Below are 24,798 nucleotides of genomic sequence, written 5' to 3'. Positions count from 1 at the left end.
TTTATTTATATAGTCACCGCCTAAACAAACCCAAAGAGAGGAAAATTTATATACCTCAACATTCAAGAAATTGTTCAATACACGACAATTTCAAGAAGAGAAAAAGTAATAAACTATGCAATATTTAGGAGATTGTCGATAGCCTAAAAAAAAAACCCTACGAGAAAGGTTCTAAGAGATTTAAAAGCCTTTTGAGATTTCGTTTTCTCACATAGATGAGTAAAATGGAAACATGATAAACTTTAATATCTAAACTTTTTTTCAAAATATATATAAATGATGAGTATTATCCATAAAAATTTTAATTTTAGTTGAACTTAGAATAATATCGAGAATATTTATAACGAACTCTCAAGCTTTTTTATAAATAAATTATTCTCATTTAAAAAAAATACGTTTCTAATATTAGTTTTAATATTATTTATAAGTCTTTTGTAAATATAAATGTATAACGTAAGTATTGAAATATTCATAGACATTGTCCTACTCTCTAATTTTGCTTTTTCTTGTAGATCTGAAGCGATTTGACGATAACTATCTCAACAAATAAATTTATTATTATGTTGAAACTATAACACAAATAAAAGAAAATATACTTTTTAAGGCTCTTCTTTTTTTATTTAAATCTTATTACTTGGAAAAGGTGAAACACTAATTAAGGATCTAGTATTATTATATTGTAATGCATGGTAGTTGTTGTGTTGGGTTTCTTTTATTTTTTTTATTAAAAAATGTGGGTCTCAAAGTCCCAGTACCAGATTTGAGTTTCAATATTATTAAATTTAAAAGAGAATTAAAAAGTATGGACCCACTACCCAGCATAGAAACAAAGCTTCCGACTTATTGAGATTCCAATAGGAACCCACCAACAACCCTTCGGGTTTGTTCCGTTTCTTTATCGTAAAAGAAAATTCTTCGTTGCTCCTCGAACTGATAGCCCATCACCTGTAAGTAAGAAACAGTGCACTGCCCCTCCATCGTCTCCCCATTCTGACACCCTCCATAACAATGCGTATGGCATTCCCAAAAACCCCCAGAGACGGTATATTCTTGCATTTGATTGTGTTGTTGGGTTTTGACTGTCTCTTCTCTTCTTCTGATATATTATGTACTTATTTTTTATTTATATGTATAGATATGTGCGTAGATGTTTCTGGGTAAGTCTGTAATGGAATTGCTTGTTTAGGCTTGATCATTGTGTGGTAGATGATTCGATAGACCATTAGGTTGAAGGGTTTTAATTTTGTCAAACTCAATATCGGCCCAGAGCAATCAGCTAATGATGAAAAAAGAAGAAAAGATTAAAAAAGGGGAAAAATAGATCTGTAAGTTCAATCTTCAAATTAGGCCTTACTTGTCCTCTGATTAGGCATGTTGCTGTTAGTATATTTTGATTCATACATAAAAAAGAAGGTTTAAGTCAAAACTCTGCTTGGATCCGACAACGGTTGTTTCAGTAAATTGAAAGCAGAGAGGGAGAGTTGAGAAGAAAATCGAGAGAGAAAATGAGAGAGAATTGGGAAAGAGGGAAAGATTGAATCTTCAATTGTCTGAATGCCTGCCCATCCCTTACAACTAGCCTTTTATAGGCATACCTGGTTGTTCTTCAGTTATTGTAACTGAAGCTCAACAAACAAAGCAACAGCCAGGGCAACTAACTGACTTACAACAGTATGATCTAACCGAATTACAACAATATGCAACCCAATTACAGTATTACCCTTTTACTATCCTAGGGTCGTGACAAAACCCCCCCTCTTGAACAACTTCTTGTCCCCAAGAAGGGTCAAAGCTGGCTACGGATTGGGATCAACTGATACCAGTCTTTACTGCCTTATTTATCCTTCTTTCTTCTTGTCTCCCTTGCGCTTCTTAATGGAGCAATTGAAGAGTAGCAGTGTTCGCTGCCGTTGAATGTTCTTCCTCCGTCTTATTTCTGTCCTTAAACTTGACAGCTTGAATCGAGTGTAGCTATGCCTCAAGAATCTCTTGCTGTAATAATTTCTGCCTAGCTTCTTCGGCCTTCATGTTGCAGCCTCCGGTTTCTTCTTGGAGAACAACCTTGTTTTCACCTTCTCCCTTTCCTTCTTCTCATCCTTCCATGTGCAGTAGCAATCTTCCACATTGGTGGCCGGGACTGAATTTGTCTCCACATTTAAAGCATAGTCCTAACTTCCTTCTTTGTTCCTGAAAGATCTTGAGTATCCTCTTGTAGTGTTATTAAATGCACACCTTGGGCGTCTGGAATGCTTCCAGGCGGGCGCACACCAACTAGGTGCGCTTAGGCCCAAGGCACCTTGGGCTTAGGCGCGCCTAGACCTTTTTAACTGGTTTTTAGGCTTTTTATTTTATTGTTTATTAGTTTATTTAATTTTTTACTGTTTAGTGATGAGGATGATTTTTAGATTATTTAAAATGTGTAATTAGTTAATTTTAATTAAGATTTAAGACCTATAAATTATTTAAGATTTAATTTAAGTTGACTTAAAGACTTTTAAATTGTATCTTTTGGCATTTTTTATTGTTCTTTTCATTAATATATGCTGAATTTTTTAATTTTCTTGATAATATGTTTGAGAATATGTTATTAAGAGTTATGATCTATTTTATATCTTATTCTTCAACTAGGATATTTTTCACTTTTTTTTAGTTAGCATGTGCCTAGTTTCATCAGGCCCACGCCTCGCCTTGTGTCATAGGCTTCAACATCTTTTTGTGCCTTGGGCCTTTAATAACACTATTCTCTAAGCAGGACTCAGGATGATCCTAACAGTAATGAAGTCTGACTCTATATGAACCTATTAAGGTTTCTAGATTATCGTGCACTAGTCCTTCCACTGACTAACATCTTGACCGAGTGAGAGTCATGGACTGATTAAACTCATAGGACTCGATAACTATGCCAAATCTAGTACAGCGTGGTCGAGGTAGCATTTGAAACTTTTTTGACATTGGAAACACCTTTCCAATCATGCTCACCCTGGCTAAGGAATTTCCTATCACAACCAACTTAGACCACATAGGATGTTCATCCCCATCTCATGGCTCCATACACCACCTGCCCAGAGACCACATAAAAAGCATTCTCACCTCTTACTTCGGATGGTTCCGCTTAATAGCAAATCTCTAACACCAGTGCATAAGACAACTTTGTCGCTTCTAGTTAAAGGACCAAATACACAATCGAAAACTAACAATAGATTATTAATCCTTACAACCATGTGATCTATTGTAGGTGTCACATTCAATAGATGTTTAACCAACACCTACCCACATGTCTACTATATGCATTTCATGCAATGTGGTACGTGACTCACCACTCCATCTCATGCTGAACAATGGTAGTAGCTCATGTGTCGGTTCATGATCGACAAACCATATTCCTTTTCTGATAAATTTGAGAACCGATAATTCCTTTAAGAAATCTTGAATTAAAGATCTTTGTTACATATTCTTAATACTTAAGAATAAGATCTCTACCAAGAAATCTAGGGACTAATTCATTAAAAAAGACGGAGAGAATGAATGAAGATATGACCTTATATATATATATGAACAAGATTACATCATTTAGTGCCACTTACATATATTCCATGTAATGTAAATCTAACATTTTTGCACTAACACTAACAAAAGTTAGGGAGAATAAAGAAGGAAATAGAGAAGAATCGAGAGAGAGAGAGAGAGTTCAAAATACTTCAATTGTAATTTCTAGATGCCTTGAATGGGTGGGATCAACTTGTTTATATACTGATCCCAGGGCACCAGTCCCACCAAAATAGAAGTACAATTGTATATAGCTTCTCTCTAACTACAACCCGACATTAGTTATAACTATCCTCACGTGTACTGTCTATACAAGCAATAGGTACATGACGAATTGTCACGGCTGTCCCTCAGCAGCAGAGCAGCCGCATATTTTAATTTTTTGTCATTGTAGTGTAATTCCTTTGTTTTACTTTCTATTGTGGGTTTATTGTAATTTCTAGTGCTAAGTTTGTTAGCCAAAGATTCTCCACGTGGGAGAGGTCGAATAGGACAAAACTTATGGTTACAGCCGTTGGGAAAAGGATTCCCGACGTCCGATGCCTTGCCACTATATCAGTAGTGAGGCTACCGTAAGAAGGTATCAATGAAGACTATCACATTTTGTTTTCCATCTGTCTTCTAGCCCTTCTCTCTCTCTTTCTCTCTCTCTATTGCTCTAACTTTCCCCTCCAAACTCTCTGTTCTCAACGCTAGCAATTCTCCTTAATACTTGTGTTAAGGAAGTTTCTCTAGTGTCATCTTCGGCCGTGACATTAATTGGTATCAGAGCAACCGATTCTCGGCTAACACTTGTAGTATCGGTAACAATGGCGGATGGTACTCGCATGAAGGGTCTGGAGACACAGCTTCAACAAGTGCAATCGACGATGGCGGATTTTCAGAACCGAACCGATCAACCGGAGCTAGGAGCTACCCGAAATCATGAGGCAATCATAGCTATGGACCGCAAGCTGGAGAGTTCCATGGAAGGATTGGAGCGAAGGTTGGATTCTTCAATCGCGAGAGTACGAGACGAACTGGGAGCTCAGATGCAGCAGTTCATGGTGATGTTTACCCATCAGAATTCGGTCAGGATGGCACCAGACTTTCCCCCTTGGGAGAGAAATGAGCCCATTCTACAAGACCATAGAATGGATCGAGGAATTGGAACATCCGAACTGGAGATAAACCCGGAAGAGGAGCTGGAGAGGATGCTGGGGAGAGACAGGGTGGAGCCTCCCAATCATCATCAACCAGGGTATCCAATGCCTTGGATGGAGATTTCGATGTTTGAGGGGCTCAATCCGTGTTGGTGGGTAAGAAAATGTGAGAGGCTGTTTAGCTGGTACAATATACCACAAGCGCAAAGGGTACCACTGGCCACTGCTTATTTCAATGAAGTAGTGGACGCATGGTTCCAAGGGTGCCTGAGTGTAAGGAGGGAGTGTACATGGGAGGAGTTCTCGGAGAAGTTGTGCTAGAGGTTTGGAGAAAGAAGCATGATGGATACTATAGAAGAATTCAACAAACTCAAGCAGGTGGGAAGTGTTGAATCCTATCTGCAAAAGTTTGAGGAGTTGAGGTCATTCATGATTCGCCACAACCCCCACCTCTCGGAAGCTTATTTCGTATCCAGCTTCATGAGCGGTCTTAGCGAGGAGTTGCGGCCAATGGTGAAAATGATGAGGCCAAGAACAGTGGAACAAGCTTCGGAGAGTGCCCGTTTGCAAGAGACCCTGGTGGAGGCGATGATGAAGAAGCGGAGGCAACAACAGAGAGGGGTGGGTCTGGGCACATCCAATATTGGAGGAAAGAGCTACAATAAGGAGTTAGTGAAGGGAAAACACGTGGGAGGATCAAACTCAGCTCCATATGGGGAACAACTGAGGGAGCAGAGGAGGCTAACAGGCCTCTGTTTCCGTTGTGGAGACAAATATTACCCTGGACACTAGTGTAGAAGGCAAATCCTTTTACTAGATGGAGGCGAAGGAGAGGATCAAGGAGGGACCGGGGACTTAAACCTCAAGGAGGACGACAAGGAGGACAATGGAGAGATTTCCATTCATGCTTTGAAGGGGGTAGCTAATAATAAGATTATGAAGGTGGAAGGCCAATCAAATGGGTGTAGCTTGATGATTCTTATCGACAGTGGGAGTACCCACAGCTTCCTCGATGGAAGCACAGCCAAGAGACTTGAATGCTCTCTCACGGAGACGCCACCCCTGAGTGTGACAGTGGCAAATGGGGATTTGGTGTTGAGCAAGTCAGCTTGTAATGGCTTTAGCTGGGAAATGCAAGGTGAAATGTTTGAGGCTGATCTAAGACTCTTACAACTCGGGGGCTGTGACGTTGTACTCGGTGTGGACTGGATGAAAGGGGTGAGTCCCATAGGCTTTGATTTTAACAAAATGGAGGTCTCATTTGAGAAAGAAGGGAGGAGGATGATGCTAACAGGAGGGAAGGAAACGGGTAGCTGTAAAATGATCAGTGGAAAAAGGCTGCAGAAATTGTTCATAGGAAGGTGGAACCACTTGGCACACCTATTCTCCATAGTGGCCATCGAAGAAAACAGAGGGGAACGGGAGGTGCACGGGAAGGTGTTATTGACAGTTAGCTCCCCTTGCGAACAAACTGACCAGGTATCATACTCAGACCTTCTTAATACCTTGCTGTTAGAATATGAGGATCTATTCCTAGAACCTTCTACCCTTCCTCCTACCCGAGCTCAAGACCATACCATCAACCTAAAACCTAACATTGAACCCGTTAATATTCGGTCTTATCGTTACCCTCCTGCCCAAAAGAATGAAATAGAAAGGATGGTCAAGGCAATGCTCCAACAAGCCATAATTCGTCCCAGCCAAAGCCCTTTTGCCTCTCCGATTTTGTTAGTGAAAAAGAAGGATGGAACATGGCAGTTTTGTGTGGATTACCTCCAACTAAACGCCTTAACGGTCAAAGATAAGTTTCCAATTCCACTTGTTGAGGATCTTTTAGACGAATTACACAATGCTCAATTCTTTTCTAAGCTGGATCTTCGTTCGGGCTATCACCAAATCCGAATGAAACCAGAAGACATCCCTAAAACAACCTTTAGAACCCATCATGGACATTTTGAATTCTTAGTGATGCCCTTCGGGCTTACTAACGCCCCTGCCACCTTTCAATCCCTCATGAACCGTATATTTGAGCCTCACCTCCGCAAGTTTATACTTGTATTCTTTGACGACATCCTCATCTATAGTCCTACCTTTGATCAGCACCTATCTCACCTAAAGACCACTTTTGATATCCTCAGATCTAACCAGCTTTTTATTAAGGAGTCTAAGTGTGCTTTTGGTCAAGAGCAAGTTGAATATTTAGGCCACATCATATCCAAGGGAGAGGTCAGCACATATCCAAGGAAACTAGAGGCGATGGAGTCTTGGCCGAGGCCCAAGTCAGTGAAGGCCCTAAGGGGATTTCTGGGCCTTACGGGGTACTACCGGCGATTTGTGGAGGGATATGGGGCCATCAGCAAGCCCCTGACGCAATTACTAAAGAAGGGAAGTTTTGAATGGGGACCATTGGCAGAAGAAGCATTCACTAAACTGAAAGGAGCCATGAGTAAGGTGCCGGCCTTGGGGTTACCGGACTAAAACAAACCATTCATTTTAGAAACGGATGCAAGTGGCACTGGTGTTGGAGCAGTGTTAGCTCAGGAAGGGAGACCACTAGCTTTCTTGAGTAAGGCCCTAAGCCCCAAACATTCGGGGCTCAGCATATATGAGAAAGAATTTATAGCTGTTTTGATGACGGTTGACAAATGGAGGCATTATCTGGAAGCGGGCAGATTCATCATAAAAACCGACCATGAAAGCCTCAAGTTTCTACTACAACAGAAACTTCACACCCAGCTGTAAAAGAAAGGAATGTCTAAACTAATGGGGCTGGACTATACCATACAGTATCGAAAAGGGAAGGAAAATATCGCGGCGGACGCACTGTCAAGGTGCCACGAAGAGGGAAGTGTCGCGGCAATCTCCCAGGTGGTGCCGGAATGGTACAATGAGGTAATTGATAGCTACGAAAGGGATGAAAAATTGAAGGGGATAATAGAAAAGCTGGTTGTGGGAACACAGGAGGGGGAGGAATATACGTTAAGTGGAGGAGTGTTGAGGCTGTCACGGAAGGTTGGTGATTGGAAATAATATCGGGCTCAAGAACAAGATCATGCAATCCTTGCATGAGTCACCGCTAGGAGGGCATTCAGGCACGCAAAAGACTTATGTACGGGTTAAGAGGGTATTCCATTGGCCAGGGATGAAGGCTGAGATGCGAAGATATGTACTCTCTTGTGATACCTGCAAGAGGTGCAAGACTAAGAACACCGCCTACTCGGGGTTACTACAACCGTTACCTGTTCCGGACCAAGCCTGGACTAACGTGTCAATGGATTTTGTGGAAGGCCTACCGAGGTCGGAGGGAAGAGATAGCATAATGGTCGTGGTGGACCGGTTGACTAAGTTTGCTCACTTCATAGGGCTAACTCATCCGTATACTGCTCAAGATGTAGCTAGGGCCTTCCTTGATCGGGTGGTAAAGCTGCATGGGACTCCCAAATACATTGTCTCACATTGGGATCGGGATCGGATCTTCACCAGTCTAATGTGGCAGGAACTCATGAAGGCATTGGGAACTAAGCTGAGCATGTCTACAGCCTACCACTCCCAATTAGACGGGCAAACCAAGAGGGTAAATCAAAGTTTAGAAACCTACTTGAGGTGTGTTTGCCTCTTACAACCCAAGGAGTGGCATCGGTGGTTGTCCCTAGCTCAATGGTGGTATAACACCAACTATCATTCTTCTATCAAAATGTCACCATTTGAAGCTCTATTCGGGTACCCACCACCAACTTTACCAGCTGTAGAGGGGGGATCCAGTGTAGCTACGATAGAAGAATACCTTCAGCAGCAAAGGCAGGTCACCCAACAACTTAAGCAGGAGTTGGCCTCAGCTAGGAACATGATGAAGCAAGTAGCCGATCGCAAGAAAAGTGTAAGGGAGTTTGCTGCGGGGGATAAGGTGTATTTGAGGCTGCGGTACCCCTATCTCAAGGCCATTACTAAGGGAAAGGTGACTAAACTTAGTCCCAAATATTTCGGTCCGTTCACCATAGAAGCCAAGATAGGACAGGTGGCATACCGCCTGAATTTACCGGAAGGAACTCAAATCCATCCAGTCTTTCATGTCTCTCTCCTCAAGAAATCCGTGGGAAGCCAGCCGGTGAGCAGGGCCCTCCCTACATTCCCTAAAGAAGCTGTCGGGGTAATGGAACCAGAGGCTATAATCTAGAGGAGGGTGGTGTACAAACAAGGGGCTCCGCTCATCCAGGTGCTAGTCAAGTGGCGTGGCAGTACTTCAGATTGCAGCACCTGGGAATATTTACTCGATCTCCTAAGGCAATTTCCTCGATCTGCCAATCTCCTTAGCATTTCTTGAGGAAAAGAAATCGGTTGAAGGGGAGGGAAATTGTCACGGCCGTCCCTCAGCAGCAGAGCAGCCACATATTTTAATTTTTTGTCATTGCAGTGTAATTCCTTTGTTTTACTTTCTACTATGGGTTTATTGTAATTTCTAGTGCTAAGTTTGTTAGCCAAAGATTCTCCACGTGGGAGAGGTCGAATAGGACAGAACTTATGGTTACAGCCATTGGGAAAAGGATTCCCGACGTCCGCTGCCTTGCCACTATATCAGTAGTGAGGCTACCGTAAGAAGGTATCAATGAAGAATATCACATTCTGTTTTCCATCTGTCTTCTAGCCCCTCTCTCTCTCTCTTTCTCTCTCTCTATTGCTCTAACTTTCCCCTCCAAACTCTTTGTTCTCAACGCTAGCAATTCTCCTTAATACTTGTGTTAAGGAAGTTTCTCTAGTGTCATCTTCGGTCGTGACACGAATACAAAAATTTCTTGTTATCAATAAATGCTAAGAAGGCTAGTAGCTTGAGGGAATTGTCTGAGTAGGTCAGGCACATATTCTCATGTATTATTGTTTGGGTGGAGATTGGACCACTTCACCAGCACTTGGGTGATAGGGGGCCCATGCTTGTAGATAACCCTCTTGTCCACTATATAATAAATTGGTGTGTTTTGGCGTATTAAGGTACATAGTAACAACTTTTTTAATTGAAAAATAGTGTAAATAAAAAAAAAAATTAGCACGCTTAAATTCGCCTTGCACTTAACAAAAAAATTGCATGCTTTTAGTTTCTCGTTTGCAATTCACTCGTTAAGAAAAATCATTGAAACTGCGCTTTGTACTTTATTGATGAGTTAGGAGGTTGGACCATCCATAGTATAACCTCTCCCCCTATGAGAGTTCAAGTTAGGGGATTACTCTTCAATGGTTAGATTTTGGTTGGCTAGTTGGTGCAGTCATAGGTCATTGATTGAGAAGTTCTCAAATCCATTTTTGTTTCCTATGGACAAAGAGGTGGTTTTGGTTGAATCTTTCTCTTCTAGGAATGGAGTGGGCACAGGATTTCAAATTCGTCTTTGTTAGAAAATTGACCTTTTTTTACTTAGTTGGCTATAAGATTATTCAATGATTGGGTAGGGAGCAAATATATGAGTTATTTGTATGGCATGTCCCAAAAGTTCAATTTAATTTCTTATTAATAAGCCCATGGGGTTACAAGTTTAATTTATTTCTCTTCCAATACTCTAATACCATTTAACTCTTAAACCCTATTTCTCATTCTCATGACTTAGTTGGATGTCATTGTCCACATAGATGATTCACAATGGAAAATGGAGTTGGGAACCCTGACCCTTGCTCTTCTGCTATCAATGTGTACTCGAGACAAGAACAAACTATGGTCTCTTTTTCTTACTAAGCCACTTGGGTCAATTAAGGTGTTATCTCTTAATTCCATATGTTACATCTTTGTTTTAACCTTCAAGTTCACCCAAGTCAATCCATTACATTAGGTTTTTGGTCATTAATCATCTTTGTTTTAGCCTTCAAGTTCACCCTAGTTAACTTGTTAGTTTATTGTTGACCTCACAATTGGCATCACTACATTGTCTTGGAGAGTTGATTGTCACTTGCTTTAGTCAATTGTCCAAACATTCTATTTTGGATTGTCAACTATCACATTAAATGATCCAAGCACACTTTGTTTGGACTTCCCTCAACTAACTTACCTTGTTTTTGGACCACCCCTAGTTAACCCATTAGTTAATTATTGTCATGACGATTAAGCTCCTTAGCTCTCTGGATATCATAGTCAATTCCTCGGTCGACTATTTGCCTTATCCACTGTCATGTCACTAATTCACTCTTTGGTCCATTTTTATCTTCACATAGCCTCCCTTAAGGCCTTACTAACATTGAGGTTCATTTATCTTCTATTAGGCACGCATTATTCATTTATTTAGCGGCCTTGTTATCTAAATCACTCAATCACATGCCTCTCATACATAATCCCGTGCAACTTATATCCAAGCATCAATAATTGTATAGGATGATAGACCACATATTAAGCCCGGGTTGTCCAGGCTAGTCCTTGCTATGATCTTGGGGTTGCTTGGTGTAGGTTTGAGTCTTGCTGACTGCATGCAGAAGGCATTTTCTAGCTGGATTCTTTTGGGGGGGGGGGGGGGGGGGGGGGGGGACACACTTGCCACAATGCGTGCTGGGGTCTGTGTGACCCTTCACGTCGCGTGTGGTTGATGCAAAGCTTTGCTCATCACACTGTGTGGTGCGGCTTGTGTTGGCATTGTGTGCCCTTTGTGGCTGATGCTGAGCTCTGGTTGCCACGTGCTGGAGCTTTGCTTGGGTCATGTGAAGGAGGTGGTTTGCTTGTGCTCACGGGGATTAGTTGGGCCAAAGGTCCGGATATAAGGATAAACCACATATTAGCATATGAACCCAAACCTCAATGGCTAGCGAGTTGAGATGAAGGGCCCATTGAGAATAAACCCAAACCTCAATGGCTAGTGAGTTAAGCATATGAACCCAAACCCAAACCACATATCAGCCTCCCTCAGCTTTATTCAGCTGATTTCTCTTCTTTTCAACATCTCAACTCCCTCTCAGATTTTATTCAATGAGAATAAACTCTTTTCAGCACAACCCAGCCAACTACCAACTTTCCTTTGATTTAGCACTCTTTGCAGCCTCCTTTCAGCTAGGATCACCTTTACTTAATTTATTTTTTTTCTTTCAGCTAGGATCACTACTTCACTTTCCTCCAGATTTAGCACTTTTTGAACCCTTTAATTTATTATTTTTGTTTCTCATTTCTCTGCATTTTGGGATGGTTTTTACTTTTATATATATTAAACAAGCTAAAAAATTAACAGGCCAGATTGCTCTTGCCAAGAAAGAAGCATTTTAGGGCAGCATAAGACTATTTCATGATCAAATACCCAATAAATTTCAAGTCCATTAAGTGTTTGCTCCAACCTAGGAATCACGTCTAATTAGGCTGATGCAGAAATATGAAGATTACTAGGTCCTATCTACTTTGCAACCATCTTTTAATGAGGTTTAAACAGATAAATGATGAAGTTACTTTTTGTGATTTGGCCTTTACCAACTTCTTTATATTTGTATCATTAGGATTAGTTCATGCTGTTAAAAAATACACGATGATTTGCATGTTTTGTTCGTTTACTCCTTGTATTAATGGCAAGTCCATCTAAGACATAACCAGTTATGAGACTTGATATTCTGTTATTAGTGCCTTAACAAGTTTGATATGTTTCTGATGGGCAATCTCAGTTTGATATGTTGCTGATCGGATAATCTTTATCCCCCCCACCCCCCAAAACACGAATCATAATCTTCTTTTGGTTGAATCAAGTTGCTTTCACTTCAGGCACCATGGTTAAGACAGTTCCACTCTTAGTTGCTTTGGTTCTCAGTGCCAGCTGGGCCTGCAATGCCAGAGAATTACTGACTAATGGTCTATCTAGTGGAGAAAGCATGACATCTGATGTTTCAGGTAGTAATTTTGTCAATATCTTTTTCAATATTCTACTATTGTGAGGTTATGTGTCTTCCAGACATACGCTTGTCTATTGTTTGTTCCCAAGTCAGGCCTTGTTTTCCCAGCTGCTAAAATGTGTAAGTCTGCATGTTTTGCAAATTATCCAAATCATATTTCTTATTATTTTCTTGTTTATTCTAATTGTTTATAAATTTTTGGGACAGCAAATCCTTAACTTGCATGCCTACCAGATTTGTCCATTAAAAATTGTTGTAACATTTGTATTAGATTAGATTAAATGTAATCATGTATTTTTTGTATTGCTGCATATTTTTAATTCCTGATTTAGTGTTAGATTTAATTGTTCTTCTAGAAGGTCTGTTTCTAGAAGAAGGCTGCCAGCTTTATGTGTTAGTTATTCGGTTAGGCTGTTAGTTAGTTTTATTCCTTGTGCTCAACCACCCCTATATCCTATAAATAGGGGTCGTGGATAGGTTTGAGATATAGAGAGTCTTAGTGTGCCAGCAATCATGAAGGATTGTTTCAGATTTACTGTCTTAAGTTGGGATTGAGTGCGAGAGATTGGGAGTGGCTGGTTCTAGCTTGTATTTCCTATAATCCCTATAGCTTTCAGTGTATATGGGCGGGAGGGATTAAGTTCTCATTGTAATCATCCTTGGTGACTTCAAGATAGTGGATTTCAGTGGCTCCTAAGCAGTCTGGATGTAGGTCTTGGATTTCAAGACCGAACCAGGATAAATCTTGCTGTTGTCTCGTGTGGTTGTGTTGTTCTCTTTTCTGTTCTTTGTTATCAATATATTCTTGTGGTAGGAAGCTGGTTGGGTTGAGAGAATAGAGTGGTAAGCTGTGAGATACTCTAACAAAAATGTTGAATACTGAAAATGGTTTCACAATAGAGGAACTTTGAGGTTGCTAAATTTTCTAGGCATTGTGTGGAAAGGGTTGTTAACATGAAGATGCTTGTGATATTTAATGTATATCAATTTAGTGTTTCTGGCATCAGTTTTGCAGATACATTGCAAGGAGTCTGAAGTTGGAGCAAAAGATTCCAAAGTTAGCAGAAATAAAAATTTGTGCACATTGTGTGAAGAGTTTGCTACACAGGCAGTTGATTACCTTGAGGAAAACAATACTCAGACACAGATCATTGACATACTTCACAAGGCCTGCTCTCAGTTACACCATTTTGAGCGACATGTGAGTCTGTGTAGTGTTGCAGTTGAACTTAATAATCCTTTTTGTTCTCCACATTCCTAAGCTGTAGGCAATGTCAGGCATAATTTCAGACTTGAGAATACTTTTAGGATTTGATAATACCTGCTCTAGGTAGTCATTAGATATTTTCTGATGATAGCCAACTGAAAACATCTGAAGCCACATGATTTGAGCAGTTACTAGTTGGCTTATTTGAATTTTCAGCAGTTAATAGTATGTTGAATCACTCCCTTCTTTTTCATGGTGACTAGGCATTTAAAACAGATCAGTTTCCTGGCCCATGTCGTTTAGATATGTTGCATGAATGATGACAATTTAAAGTCTATTAAATAAATACATCTCAATAAGCATTGATTTTAGGTGTTCCACAATCAAAATTGTGAAGTATACCTGTAGGATAAGTGTATTCTAGGTAAGGAACCTGTAGGATAAGTGTAGTATACCTGTAGGATATTGAATTTGCCATGTGTAGAAGATGCTAAAGCATCTTGTCTAGTTTGAAGCTCCTGGATATTTACGCTGGAGTTTGTTTCCTTTTATTGCTGGAAAACATGTTATTAACTTGCATCTGTAATGATATCTTGCAGTGCATTGCGTTGGTGGACTATTATATTCCCCTTTTCTTCCAAGAGGTTGAATCAGTCAAACCTGAAGATTTCTGCCAAAAAGTTAATCTTTGTAAACAAAAGTTAGTCACTTCCTGGCCACTGTCTGGGGATAAGTGTGACATTTGTCGTGATGCTATTGCTGAAGTTCTGTTAAAGTTGAAAGATCCTGATACAAAGGTAACTATCAGCCATACTTGTAATTGAACTTTCAACTTGTCTATTTTGTTCTTCTGGGGTGGATCTCATTATTTGTAATCATTCATATATCCAAAATTGAGAAAACTTCTATGATCCACTTCTATCTTTAGAAGAATGCTTTTCCTCTATCTTGCTTGAATTTCCTAGTTTTGATACTTATTAAAGCCCTGCATTATATTTTATAGGATAGTAGCATAGGGGTATGTGGTGATCAACATGCCATCATTGTTCTTTGATGGATCAAACCACCTTGTAGGGGAGACTTATCATACTTGAAATTCTAGTTACCTCCATATGTGGAATTTGTATGAAAATGCACGGTGACCTGCTCTAAAATGTGTTGTGGTAGGTGTAGACTTGTATAGATCACTTGATGAAAACCTGTACATAATTCTGTTTTCCATGTGTTTTTTGTTCTTTCTAATTGGGTGTTAGGGGTATTTTGGTAATTCTAGCCTCTTTTTTTTTTTTTTTTTTGCGGGGGGGGGGGGGGGGGGGGGGGGGTATGTGTTATATTTTGGTGTAAGTTCTAGGGTGTCTTTTAGTGGCTGAAGGTAATTTTTGCCTTCCACTAGTTGGGATGTGTATAATTATGTCACTCAATTGTTGCACCTGCCAAGTTTTGAAGGGGCAACAACAAATACAGGTCTATATACTCCTTTACCAGTCCCTATGGCCCCATGGATTGATGTAAGCATGGACTCTGTATTGGGTTTCACCGTGGACTACTAGGGGTGTTAATTCCATCTTGGTTGTGGTGGATTGATTTTCAAAGATGGCCCATTTTATTGCTTGCAAGAAGACATTTGATGTTCGCGTGGCAAATCTCTTACCTTGAGAAGTGGTTAGATTGTGTCAGCAACTTGGACTTGACCTAGGGTTTCTTCGAAGATAGGTGTCAAATCCCCAGATTTGACAAGGGTTTGAGAAGGTATATTCAAGAATTGGAGAAGAATTTAGGAGGATAGAAGATACGAAAGAGAGAGAAAAAGAGAAGATACGAGAGAGAGAGAAGATAACAGAATGGAGAGAGAAAAGATGATATCTCATTCATCACATGCCTTGCAATATCTGGCTATGGCCTTATATATAGCCTACAGCTGGGGAGTAACCAATCGAGAATGTACACTTCGTAAGGCATGGCTGCTCCTAACCAACTAAGTACAACCCTCATATCATAAAGGAAAATTAAATTTACTATCCTACGCTTAGGAATGTGAGAAATACTCCCCCCGTGAAACATTTCTTGTCCTCAAGGAATTACAAAAGTTGGGCAACTTGGGGGAATTGTTTGAGAAGATTAGGCAGATATTCCCAAGTTGTGCGATTAGGGTTCAGGTGACTCCACTACACCAAGACTTGGGTGAGAGGTATGGAATTTTGATGGATGACTCTCTTCTCTGGCACTGAAAGCGGCTCCACTCTTGTTGATGAATCTTCTTCCATAGGAGGTAGGTCCAAGCTAGTTAATTCAGTAGGCCTCATGGACTTTTTAACAGTGAAACATGAAAAACGAGGTGGATCATCACTCCTTCCGATAATTGCAGCTTGTATGCCACCTTCCCAACCTTGGCTATGGTAGGAAATAATCCATAATACTTGGGACTGAACTTTGATCTAGGGGTTGTAGAAAAAAGTTGTTACTGAAATCTTTTAACCTTTAAATAAACTATGTCTCCCATCTCGAAAGTTCTCTCACTCCTTCGCCTATCTGTCATTTGTTTCATCCAGTTCTATGCTACTGTTAACTTCTTCTTTATTACCTTTAATGCTTCTTGTCTTTGTTGCAAGTACTAATCTGTTGCCATTTCAGTTCTTTAATATTGCATGATAGCAAGAATTAAGGGTGGCTTATATCTAAAGAGGGCCTCAAATGGGGATCTCTTTAAGGGTTGGTGGAAGTTTGAATTATACCACCATTGGGCTAGTGGTAGCCACCTGTTCCAACTCCTGGGCTTAGAAAAGCAGATGCATCTAAGGTAAGTCTCTAGGCATTGGTTCACTCTTTTGGTTTGTCCGTCAATTTCGGATATGTCGTTGACATGTGCAACCCTATTCCGAATTGTTTGAATAGCTCTTTCCAAAAGTTGTTGGTGAATATTTTGTTCCTGTTTGGGATGATGGACAGAGGCAACCCATGTATTTTCACCACATAATCTAACAACAACCTTGCTACCTCAGGGGCTGTAAAGGGATAAGCCATACTTATGAAATGACCAAATTTAGTTAGTTTGTCGACTACCACTAACACGACACTCTTCCCTTCTAATTTAGGCAAACCTTCCACGAAATCTATAGAGATTTGCGATCACGCTTGATCTGGAATGTCGAGTGGCTACAATAGGCTTGGATACGGAACCTACTCATGCTTACAAAGTTGACAGACCGGGCATTCCAACACATATTTGGTTACATGCCTCTTCTGTCCAATCCAGTAAAACAATTGCCTTACATTGTGATAAGTGACATTTAAGCCCTAATGACCTCCTATGGGTGAGTTGTGCAAAGATTGCAGGGTCCTTTTGAGCTGTTCATCTTCTCCTATTTTGTGCTAGTTGAGTCACAAGATCCCATGCCATGCAGTTTGTTCATAACTTACTGTTATCTCCTTCACCCAATCAGGCACCATAGAAGAGATAGCTTGGTAACTCACTTTCTCCTCCTTAATGGTATATCTGCCACGGTGTTTTCTTTCCCCTTTTTGTCCTGTATGGTGTAATCCATCCCTAGCAGCTTAGAAACTCTTTTTTTCTATAATTGAGCGTGCAGCCTTTGTTGCAATAGGAATTTGAGGCTCTCATGGTCAGTCTTTATCACAAACCGGTTCCCTTCTAGATAATATCTCCACTTGTCTACTGCCATTAACACTGCAATCAGCTCCTTGTCATAAATGCTTAGTCTCAAGTGCTTCGGGGCTAAGGCTTGGCTGAGAAAAGTCAAGGGTGTCATGTACCTAGGGTTTAGCCTAGGAGTGGATTGACAATCAGATGGATTTGATGGAATAGAATCAAGAACAAAACATTGGAGATGAAAAATGAACAAAAATGGGGGAATTGTTGAAGACTTTTTGCCCTTGGAATTGGGTAGCTCTGATGTAATCCTTGGGATGAAGTGGTTAGCTGCCGTGGGAAAGATGAGCGTGGATTGGAAGGCCTTAACTATGAAGTTTTAGGTTGGGGGATTGGTCGTGACTTTGCAGGGAGACCCTAGCTTGAGCAAAACTTTGGTATCCTTGAAGGCTATGATGAAGGCCTTTAAGGAGAATGGAGAAGGAATGCTGCTAGAACTAGGAATGATGGCAGTAGAATTCAATGAATGTCAGGCAGAAGTTCCTTTGTTCCTAAAGGAGGTGTTGGCTGAGTTTGAAGGGGTGTTTACAACACCGAAAAGGCTGCCTCCTTCCAGGAAAAAAAACCATGCAATCAATCTACTCCCAGGCACTGTACCAGTTAGTGTACGGCCCTATTGTTACCCTTACCTTCAGAAAAATGAGATTGAGAAAATGGTAGGTGAAATGTTAGCCGTCGGGATTATACAATTGAGTTCCAGCCCTTTTTCTAGTCCGGTGTTGCTTGTCAAGAAGAAGGATGGGGGGTGGCGTTTTTGTGTGGACTATAGGGCTTTGAAGAAGGTGACAGTGGCCGACAAATTTCTAATTCCAGTAATAGAGGAGTTGTTGGATGAGCTACATGGGGCCACGGTTTTCTCCAAACTCGATCTTAAGTCTAGTTATCATCAGATTCGAGTCAAGGCTGAGGATGTTCTGAAGACTGCCTTCAGGATGCATGAAGGCCATTACAAGTTTCTTGTTATGTCGTTCGGGTTGTCGAACACGCCAACCACGTTTCAATCGTTGATGAATGACATTTTTAGGGAGCAATTAAGGCGTTTTGTGTTAATATTTTTTGATGATATACTAGTTTTTAGCAAGGATTTTAAGCAATATGCACAACATTTATGTTGTGTTTTGAGAGTGCTAGCAGATAACCAGTTATTTGTGAATAGGAATAAGTGCTTGTTCGGACAGCTAGAAATTGAATATTTTGGTCACATCATATCACAATAGGGGGTTTCAGCTGATTGTAGCAAGGTGAAAGCTATGTTAGATTGGTCCACTCCTGCAACGTTGAAGGAATTGAGAGGTTTTCTCTGGCTCACGGGGTATTATAGACGATTTGTTAAGGACTATGACAGGTAGGCATGATCTCTCACAGAGTGACTACAAAAGAACAATTTTTTCTGGGATGAGACAGTCGAGCAAACCCTCCAAAGGCTTAAGGTTGCAATGGTGTCGCTACCAATTTTAGCCTTGTTGGATTTTGGCAAGCTATTTGTAGTTGAAACGGATGTGTCGGGACACAGTATGGGGGTAGTATTAATGCAAGATCACAGACCTATTGTTTATTTCAGTCATGCTTTTAGTCAGTTAGGGAGGAGGAAATCGGCTTATGAACGAGAATTGATGGCCATCGTGTTTGCGATGCAAAAATGGAGACATTACTTGTTGGGAAGGAAGTTTGTGGTTCGAACTGATCAGAAGAGTCTCAAATTCCTGATGGAGCAACGGTTGGTGAGTCCAGAATATCAGAAGTGGATGGTGAAATTAATGGGATTTCAGTTTGAGATACAATACTGCCCCGGATTGGAATAAGGCAGCAGATGGCCTGTCCTGAATCAGCCACTCTGCAACCCTATTAGCCTTGACAGTTCCTAAGGTGCTCCAACTGGATCAATTGGCTCGTGAAGTAGAAAAAGATGAAAGGTTGCAAGGGGTTGTTAGGGACCTCCAATTTGATCCTTCCTCCTGACCTAATTTCCAATTGGTGGACAACCACCTTCTTTACAAGGGTCGGTTGTACCTACCAAGGGGATCTTCTCTCATTCCACTGCTACTACATGAGGGACACAATGGAAGTGTGGGAGGACACTCAGGATTTTTGAAAATTTACAAAATGATTGCAGCTAATGTCTATTGGCCAGGATGAAGCATGACAGCCACCGGTATGTGAGTAACTGTGATGTTTGCCAGCAAAACAAATATCTGGCCCTAAAGCTAGGAGGACTCTTGCAGCCCCTTCCTATCCCAAATCAAATTTGGAATGATATTGCTATGGACTTCATTAAGGGCTTACCAAGGTCGGGCAAAATGGACTCTATTTTGGTGGTGGTGGATAGACTTAGTAAGTATGGACATTTTATTAGACTTAAGCATCCATTTACAGTAGGAGAGGTGGCAGAGGTTTTTATCAAAGAAGTTGTGAGGCTTCATAGTCTACCACGATCTATTGTATCAGATAGGGATAAGATTTTCAGGAGCAGATTTTGGGAGAAATTGTTTTGCCTCCAAGCTCCACCGCAGCACAACTTACCACCTGCAAATAGATGGCCAAACAGAGGTACTTAATAGGACCCTGGAAACATACCTGCGTTGTTTTGCTTCCTCCAAACCTAAAGCTTGGTATATGTGGTTGCCTTGGGCTGAACTATGGTATAACACTTCATACCACACAACCTCGAGGATAACCCCATTCCAGGCAGTGTATGTGCGAGAACCACCAACAATATTGCGGGTTGAAAGGGGATCCACTCCAGTTTCGGTGGTTGAGCAACAGTTGATTAAAAGAGATCAAATTTTGGAGGAACTTAAGGCACAACTACTAAGAGCCCAAGCGGTAATGAAGAAGGGGGTAGATATGAAAAGAAGAGAGGTGAAGTACAAGGTAGGGGACGTAGTCTACTTGAAGCTAAGGCCTTATCGCAAAAAAACATTGGTTGCCTGTTCAAATGAGAAGTTGACTCCTAAATTTTATGATCCATTCGAAATTGAAAAGGAGGTAGGGCCTGTAGCCTACAAGTTAACGTTGTTGTCACATTGCAACATTCACCCCGTCTTCCCTGTGTCCCAACTACGTGAGTCCAAAGGGCCTCGAAAGCCACTGTGGAGATTCCCAATCAACTAAGTCCAGATTTAGAGATGTTGGTGGAGCCATAGGCGGTATTGGTAGTCCGACCAAGAATAGGAAGTAATTTACGTGGATTGGATGTTCTAATTCAATGGAAGGAGTTACCGTCGTTGGAAGCTACTTGGGAGTCCTATAACCTAATTCAACAGCAATTTCCCACTTTCCACCTTGAGGACAAGGTGAAAGTTGGGGAGGAGAATAATGATAGGCATCCAGTTTTGCGGACCTACCAAAGGCAGTCCAGGAGTCAAGGGCAGGATGGTAACACAGTTAGGTTTGTGTAACAGCCAGCATGTGCACCAAGGGTAGAATCGAAACTTGGCTAGTAACAAACCAGCATGTGCATAACCAGATGCGATTATGGAGGGAGAATAACAACCTATAAATAGGGAATAGAAGAGAGAGAAAGGTGTGAAGAAATTGAAGCAGTCTTTACAGGAGAGTTCTGGGCCTCTCAAATACCCATTCTTTTCCTTTGTTTACATTTTTCCTTGTAATCTAGAGTTAAAATACCAGCAATGATTTCCTTACTTAATCGGAATCCTATCAGTTTTCTTGAATCCCACCAAAATCCTCCAAAAGACTTATTTAGGGGACTTCATAACTGTTTTTTTAAAATCCATAAGCATTCTATGCAAATTCATCTGTTTATCTGTGAGCCTTTCTGGTGATGCCTTAATAAGTAGATAGGTTCCCATCATTGACCTAGTAGACATAAAACTAAATTAGTTTTAGGAGACTGATTTCTTTTCTTAACTTGGCTTAATTATGCTTTGTAATTTCCGCAACTTCGAACATCTTCTTTATTCTTCCAAATCGGTACTAAAATGCTCTTTTTCGTAATCTTTGTTCAATCATCCTTTCCTAAAATTTCATAATATGGCTCATTACTTTGATTGTTTTATAATTTTTACAACTTTGAACCTCTCTTTTATTCTTATAATTAACATGGGAGACACTTTTTTTCACTAATCAAGCATCCTATTCATTTAAGGATCATGTTAATAATTTTTCTTACCATAAAATCCCTTCTTTCGTGTATTTCATCCTTCTATTGGAATGTTATTCGGTTGAACTACCTTACCTTTTTTTATCTTCTTCATAGTTTATTTCATGTTTGTTTGGACAAATACATCTATTGAACATGCAATTCCTATCTTCTACAGTATTTCCAAAATATCCCATTGTAATATTTGTTTCTCTACGTTCATTGAATAATTTTGAAAAGTACTCCTTTCATCTTTTGGTGATTGTCCCTTCACTTTCTAGCACCTTTTGATTTTTGTTTGTTATACATTTTACTTAATAGAAGACTTTGAGGGAGACATTAAAGTTTGATATGAAGTGTATGGATCTCAATGAAGATATAACAAAAGATAGAAATACATGGAAGTCTAGAATTCATGTAGCCGACCCCACATAGTGGGATAAAGGCTGGATATGTTGTTGTATACATTTCACTTAATAGAGCAGAGGCTCAGAAAAGAAATAGATGTCTTAGAAAATCAGTTTGGTTTCATGCCTGGTAAGTCAACAATAGAAGCTATATACCTACTGAGTCGCCTAATGGAAAGGTATCGGGATTATCAGAAGGACCTGCATATGGTGTTTATAAATCTAGAAAAGGCTAATGATAGGGTTCCTAAAGAAATATTATGGAGGGTTTTAGAGAAGAAATGAGTCCGAATAGCCTATATACAAGCCCTTAAAGACATGTATCACGATGCAGGGACAAGGGTCAGAACATGTGGAGGGAATACTGAACTGTTTAAAATTACAATAGGACTGCATCTAGGTTTTGCACTAAGTCCATACTTATTTGCTTTATTAATGGATGAATTTACTAAACACATTCAGACAGAGGTGCCATGGTGTATGCTATTTGCAGATGACATAGTGTTGGTGGATGAAACAAAAGAGGAAGTGAACACTGAGCTTGAATTGTGGAGAAACAATTTAGAATCTAAGGGATTTAAATTAAGTAAAAGGAAAATAGAATATATGGAATATAAATTTAGTAAGAATGCAAGAGTGAGTGATGTTATAATAAAATTGGAAGACCAAATCATACAAAGAAAAGACCATTTTCGATATTTGGGATTAGTGATTAAAAAGATGGAGAAATTCACGAGGATGTCACGTATAGAATTAAGGCAGGTTGGCTAAAATGGAGAAATGCATCAGAGGTGTTATGTGATGATAAAATCCCATTAAAATTGAAAGGAAAATTCTATAGAACAGCTATAAGACTAGTTTTGTTGTATGACTTAGAATATTGGGCAGTTAAATACCAGCATGAGTAAAAGACGAGCGTAGCGGAGATGAGGATGCTAAGATGGATGTGCAACCATATAAGAAAGATAAAATTAGAAATGAGGTTATTCGTCATAAGGTAGGAGTAGTGCCAATCGAGAAGAAGATGAGAGAGACTAGAATAAGATGATTTGGTCATGTGAGAAGAAAACCAAGAGACGCTCTTGTGAGAAAAGTTGATAAAATGGAACAATTAGCCAAAAAAAGAGAGAGGTAAACCCAAGAAGACTTTGGGAGAGACATTAAAGTTTGATATTGTCATGACCCTGGGGGTTATTTTATAATCTTTACCTCTACTAAACTGTTGGGGGGAAGTTAGGAGGCGGGAGAGGCTGTTGTAACAGCCTCAAGAGACGGTTAGGAGGATTAGAAGAACCATTGTATAGCTAGAGGTCTTATTAATAAGGAGACCTACGGCACATGGGGGTTTTACTGATTGATTGATGAATAAATCATTCTCCCTGTCGACTTTTCTAATCTCTCTATTCTAATTCTCTTTTCCCTCTCTTTCTCGATCGGAACTACTGAATTTGCCAAGTCCTAATTCAAGGACTTGACAAATATGAAGTGTATGGGTCAGGCCTAAATGAAGATATGATAAAAAACAGAATTACATGGAAGTCTAGAATTTATGTAGTCGACCCCACATAATGGGATAAAGACTGGATATGTTGTTATTGTATATATTTCACTTAGCTTCTTCTTTCATTTCTTGGTCGTGTCAAGGATCATAAGCATGTTTCAAATGGTCAGGCACTCTCCAAGTAGTCTATTTGGGTAATTGATAAGAAATTTTTTATGTAATCAAATGTTCATCCTAGTTCATAAACATGGTATTAGCTAGGATGATATGCTTTGGTAAAATCCAAAAAAGCTTTTCTTTCATTATTTTTTTCCTTGTCATAAATCTTCATGCATACATTCTATACCCCGTCACTTCTCTAGTCGCATGGTCATCTAAATCATCTCTTGTAATGGTCTTTTCTCCTTCAAGAATTTCATGCAACAACCCTTTCAAATCATTTCAAATTTTGTCTTTACTCTTCTTTCAATCTAACTTGTGTGCATACGTATTGACAAAATTTCTGATCTTTTTGTCAAAGTTCAAATTCTTTTCTCCTAGAATAATTTTAATTGCAATAAATCTTATTTCCCAACCTTTTCACATCCACCACCTCATCTTTTCCATAATATTTCCTATTTCATTCTTCATTCTATGCTTTCTTTAGTACCAAAATTTATATCCTAACTCAGCCAATATTTTATCCTTCTCAGCAACCTTTCTTGTGTCTTAAGAGGCAAAATAATATTGATTTTATTCTGCTGATCTTATCATTACAATTTCTTTCTTCGCCTTTGTCAATGACAATGTGAAAACTCTTGTATAGTTAACACTACATTCAGGTACTAATGCAGCAGCACTGGCTCATCTTTGACTGTAATTGGGGCAATACAATGCATTGCTTAGAGATTATGCTCTAACGAAATAGTATCTTGCCTAAACTTTATGTTAAAAGATCCTATGATTTTTATGTTGACTCTTGGCCATTTGATGCAACCCTCTCTCTTTAATCCAGGTTTGCCACTGATTATGATGAGGAATATTTCAATGCTAGAAGTGTTAAAAGGATTACTCAATTTTCAAGAAAAGTTGACATTGTTGCATTAGGTTCATTTTTTTTTTTTTTTGGTTATGTGAACCTGAAAATTGATATCGTATGTGGTTGAAAGCATCAATATTTGCATTCGGTCTGTGTACATGTGGATATTTAGGGTGCTGTAAACCTTACTCCTTTCTTTTGGCTTGGTTTCAGTTAGACATACTTGAGGTTCTTCTAAAAGCATGTGATGCTGTGGAAAGCCATATGAAAAAGGTAAGAACATGACAAGAACTTTGCGGCTTGTTATTGTTATGGAAAATGTTTTCTGGTTCTGGAACCCTATAAACTCAATGGACTACTTAAGATGGATTAGTT

General features: G+C 39.8%; 1 protein-coding gene across 1 annotated transcript; it reads left to right on the top strand.

Moving 5' to 3' along the window:
- Nucleotides 1-845: 845 nt before the first annotated feature.
- Nucleotides 846-24,798, top strand: LOC127787836 (uncharacterized). The gene is made up of 5 exons (XM_052315862.1): nucleotides 846-1,042; nucleotides 12,394-12,519; nucleotides 13,529-13,722; nucleotides 14,328-14,525; nucleotides 24,637-24,798. The coding sequence occupies exons 1-5, from the start codon at nucleotides 1,009-1,011 to the stop codon at nucleotides 24,706-24,708; spliced, it is 624 nt and encodes a 207-aa protein (XP_052171822.1). The 5' UTR covers nucleotides 846-1,008; the 3' UTR covers nucleotides 24,709-24,798.

This window comes from Diospyros lotus, chromosome 13 (assembly GCF_014633365.1).
Source record: "Diospyros lotus cultivar Yz01 chromosome 13, ASM1463336v1, whole genome shotgun sequence".
Classification (NCBI taxonomy): Eukaryota; Viridiplantae; Streptophyta; class Magnoliopsida; order Ericales; family Ebenaceae; genus Diospyros; species Diospyros lotus.
This window is presented reverse-complemented; position numbering and strand designations above follow the sequence as displayed.

What these genes read in the sequence shown, in the direction of transcription:
- LOC127787836 (XM_052315862.1), top strand. Translation starts at nt 1,009, where the DNA reads ATGCGTATGGCATTCCCAAAAACCCCCAGAGACG. An exon ending in CCCAAAAACCCCCAGAGACG is followed by an intron (nt 1,043 to 12,393) that starts GTATATTCTTGC and finishes CTTTCACTTCAG; the next exon opens with GCACCATGGTTAAGACAGTT. An exon ending in CATGACATCTGATGTTTCAG is followed by an intron (nt 12,520 to 13,528) that starts GTAGTAATTTTG and finishes TTCTGGCATCAG; the next exon opens with TTTTGCAGATACATTGCAAG.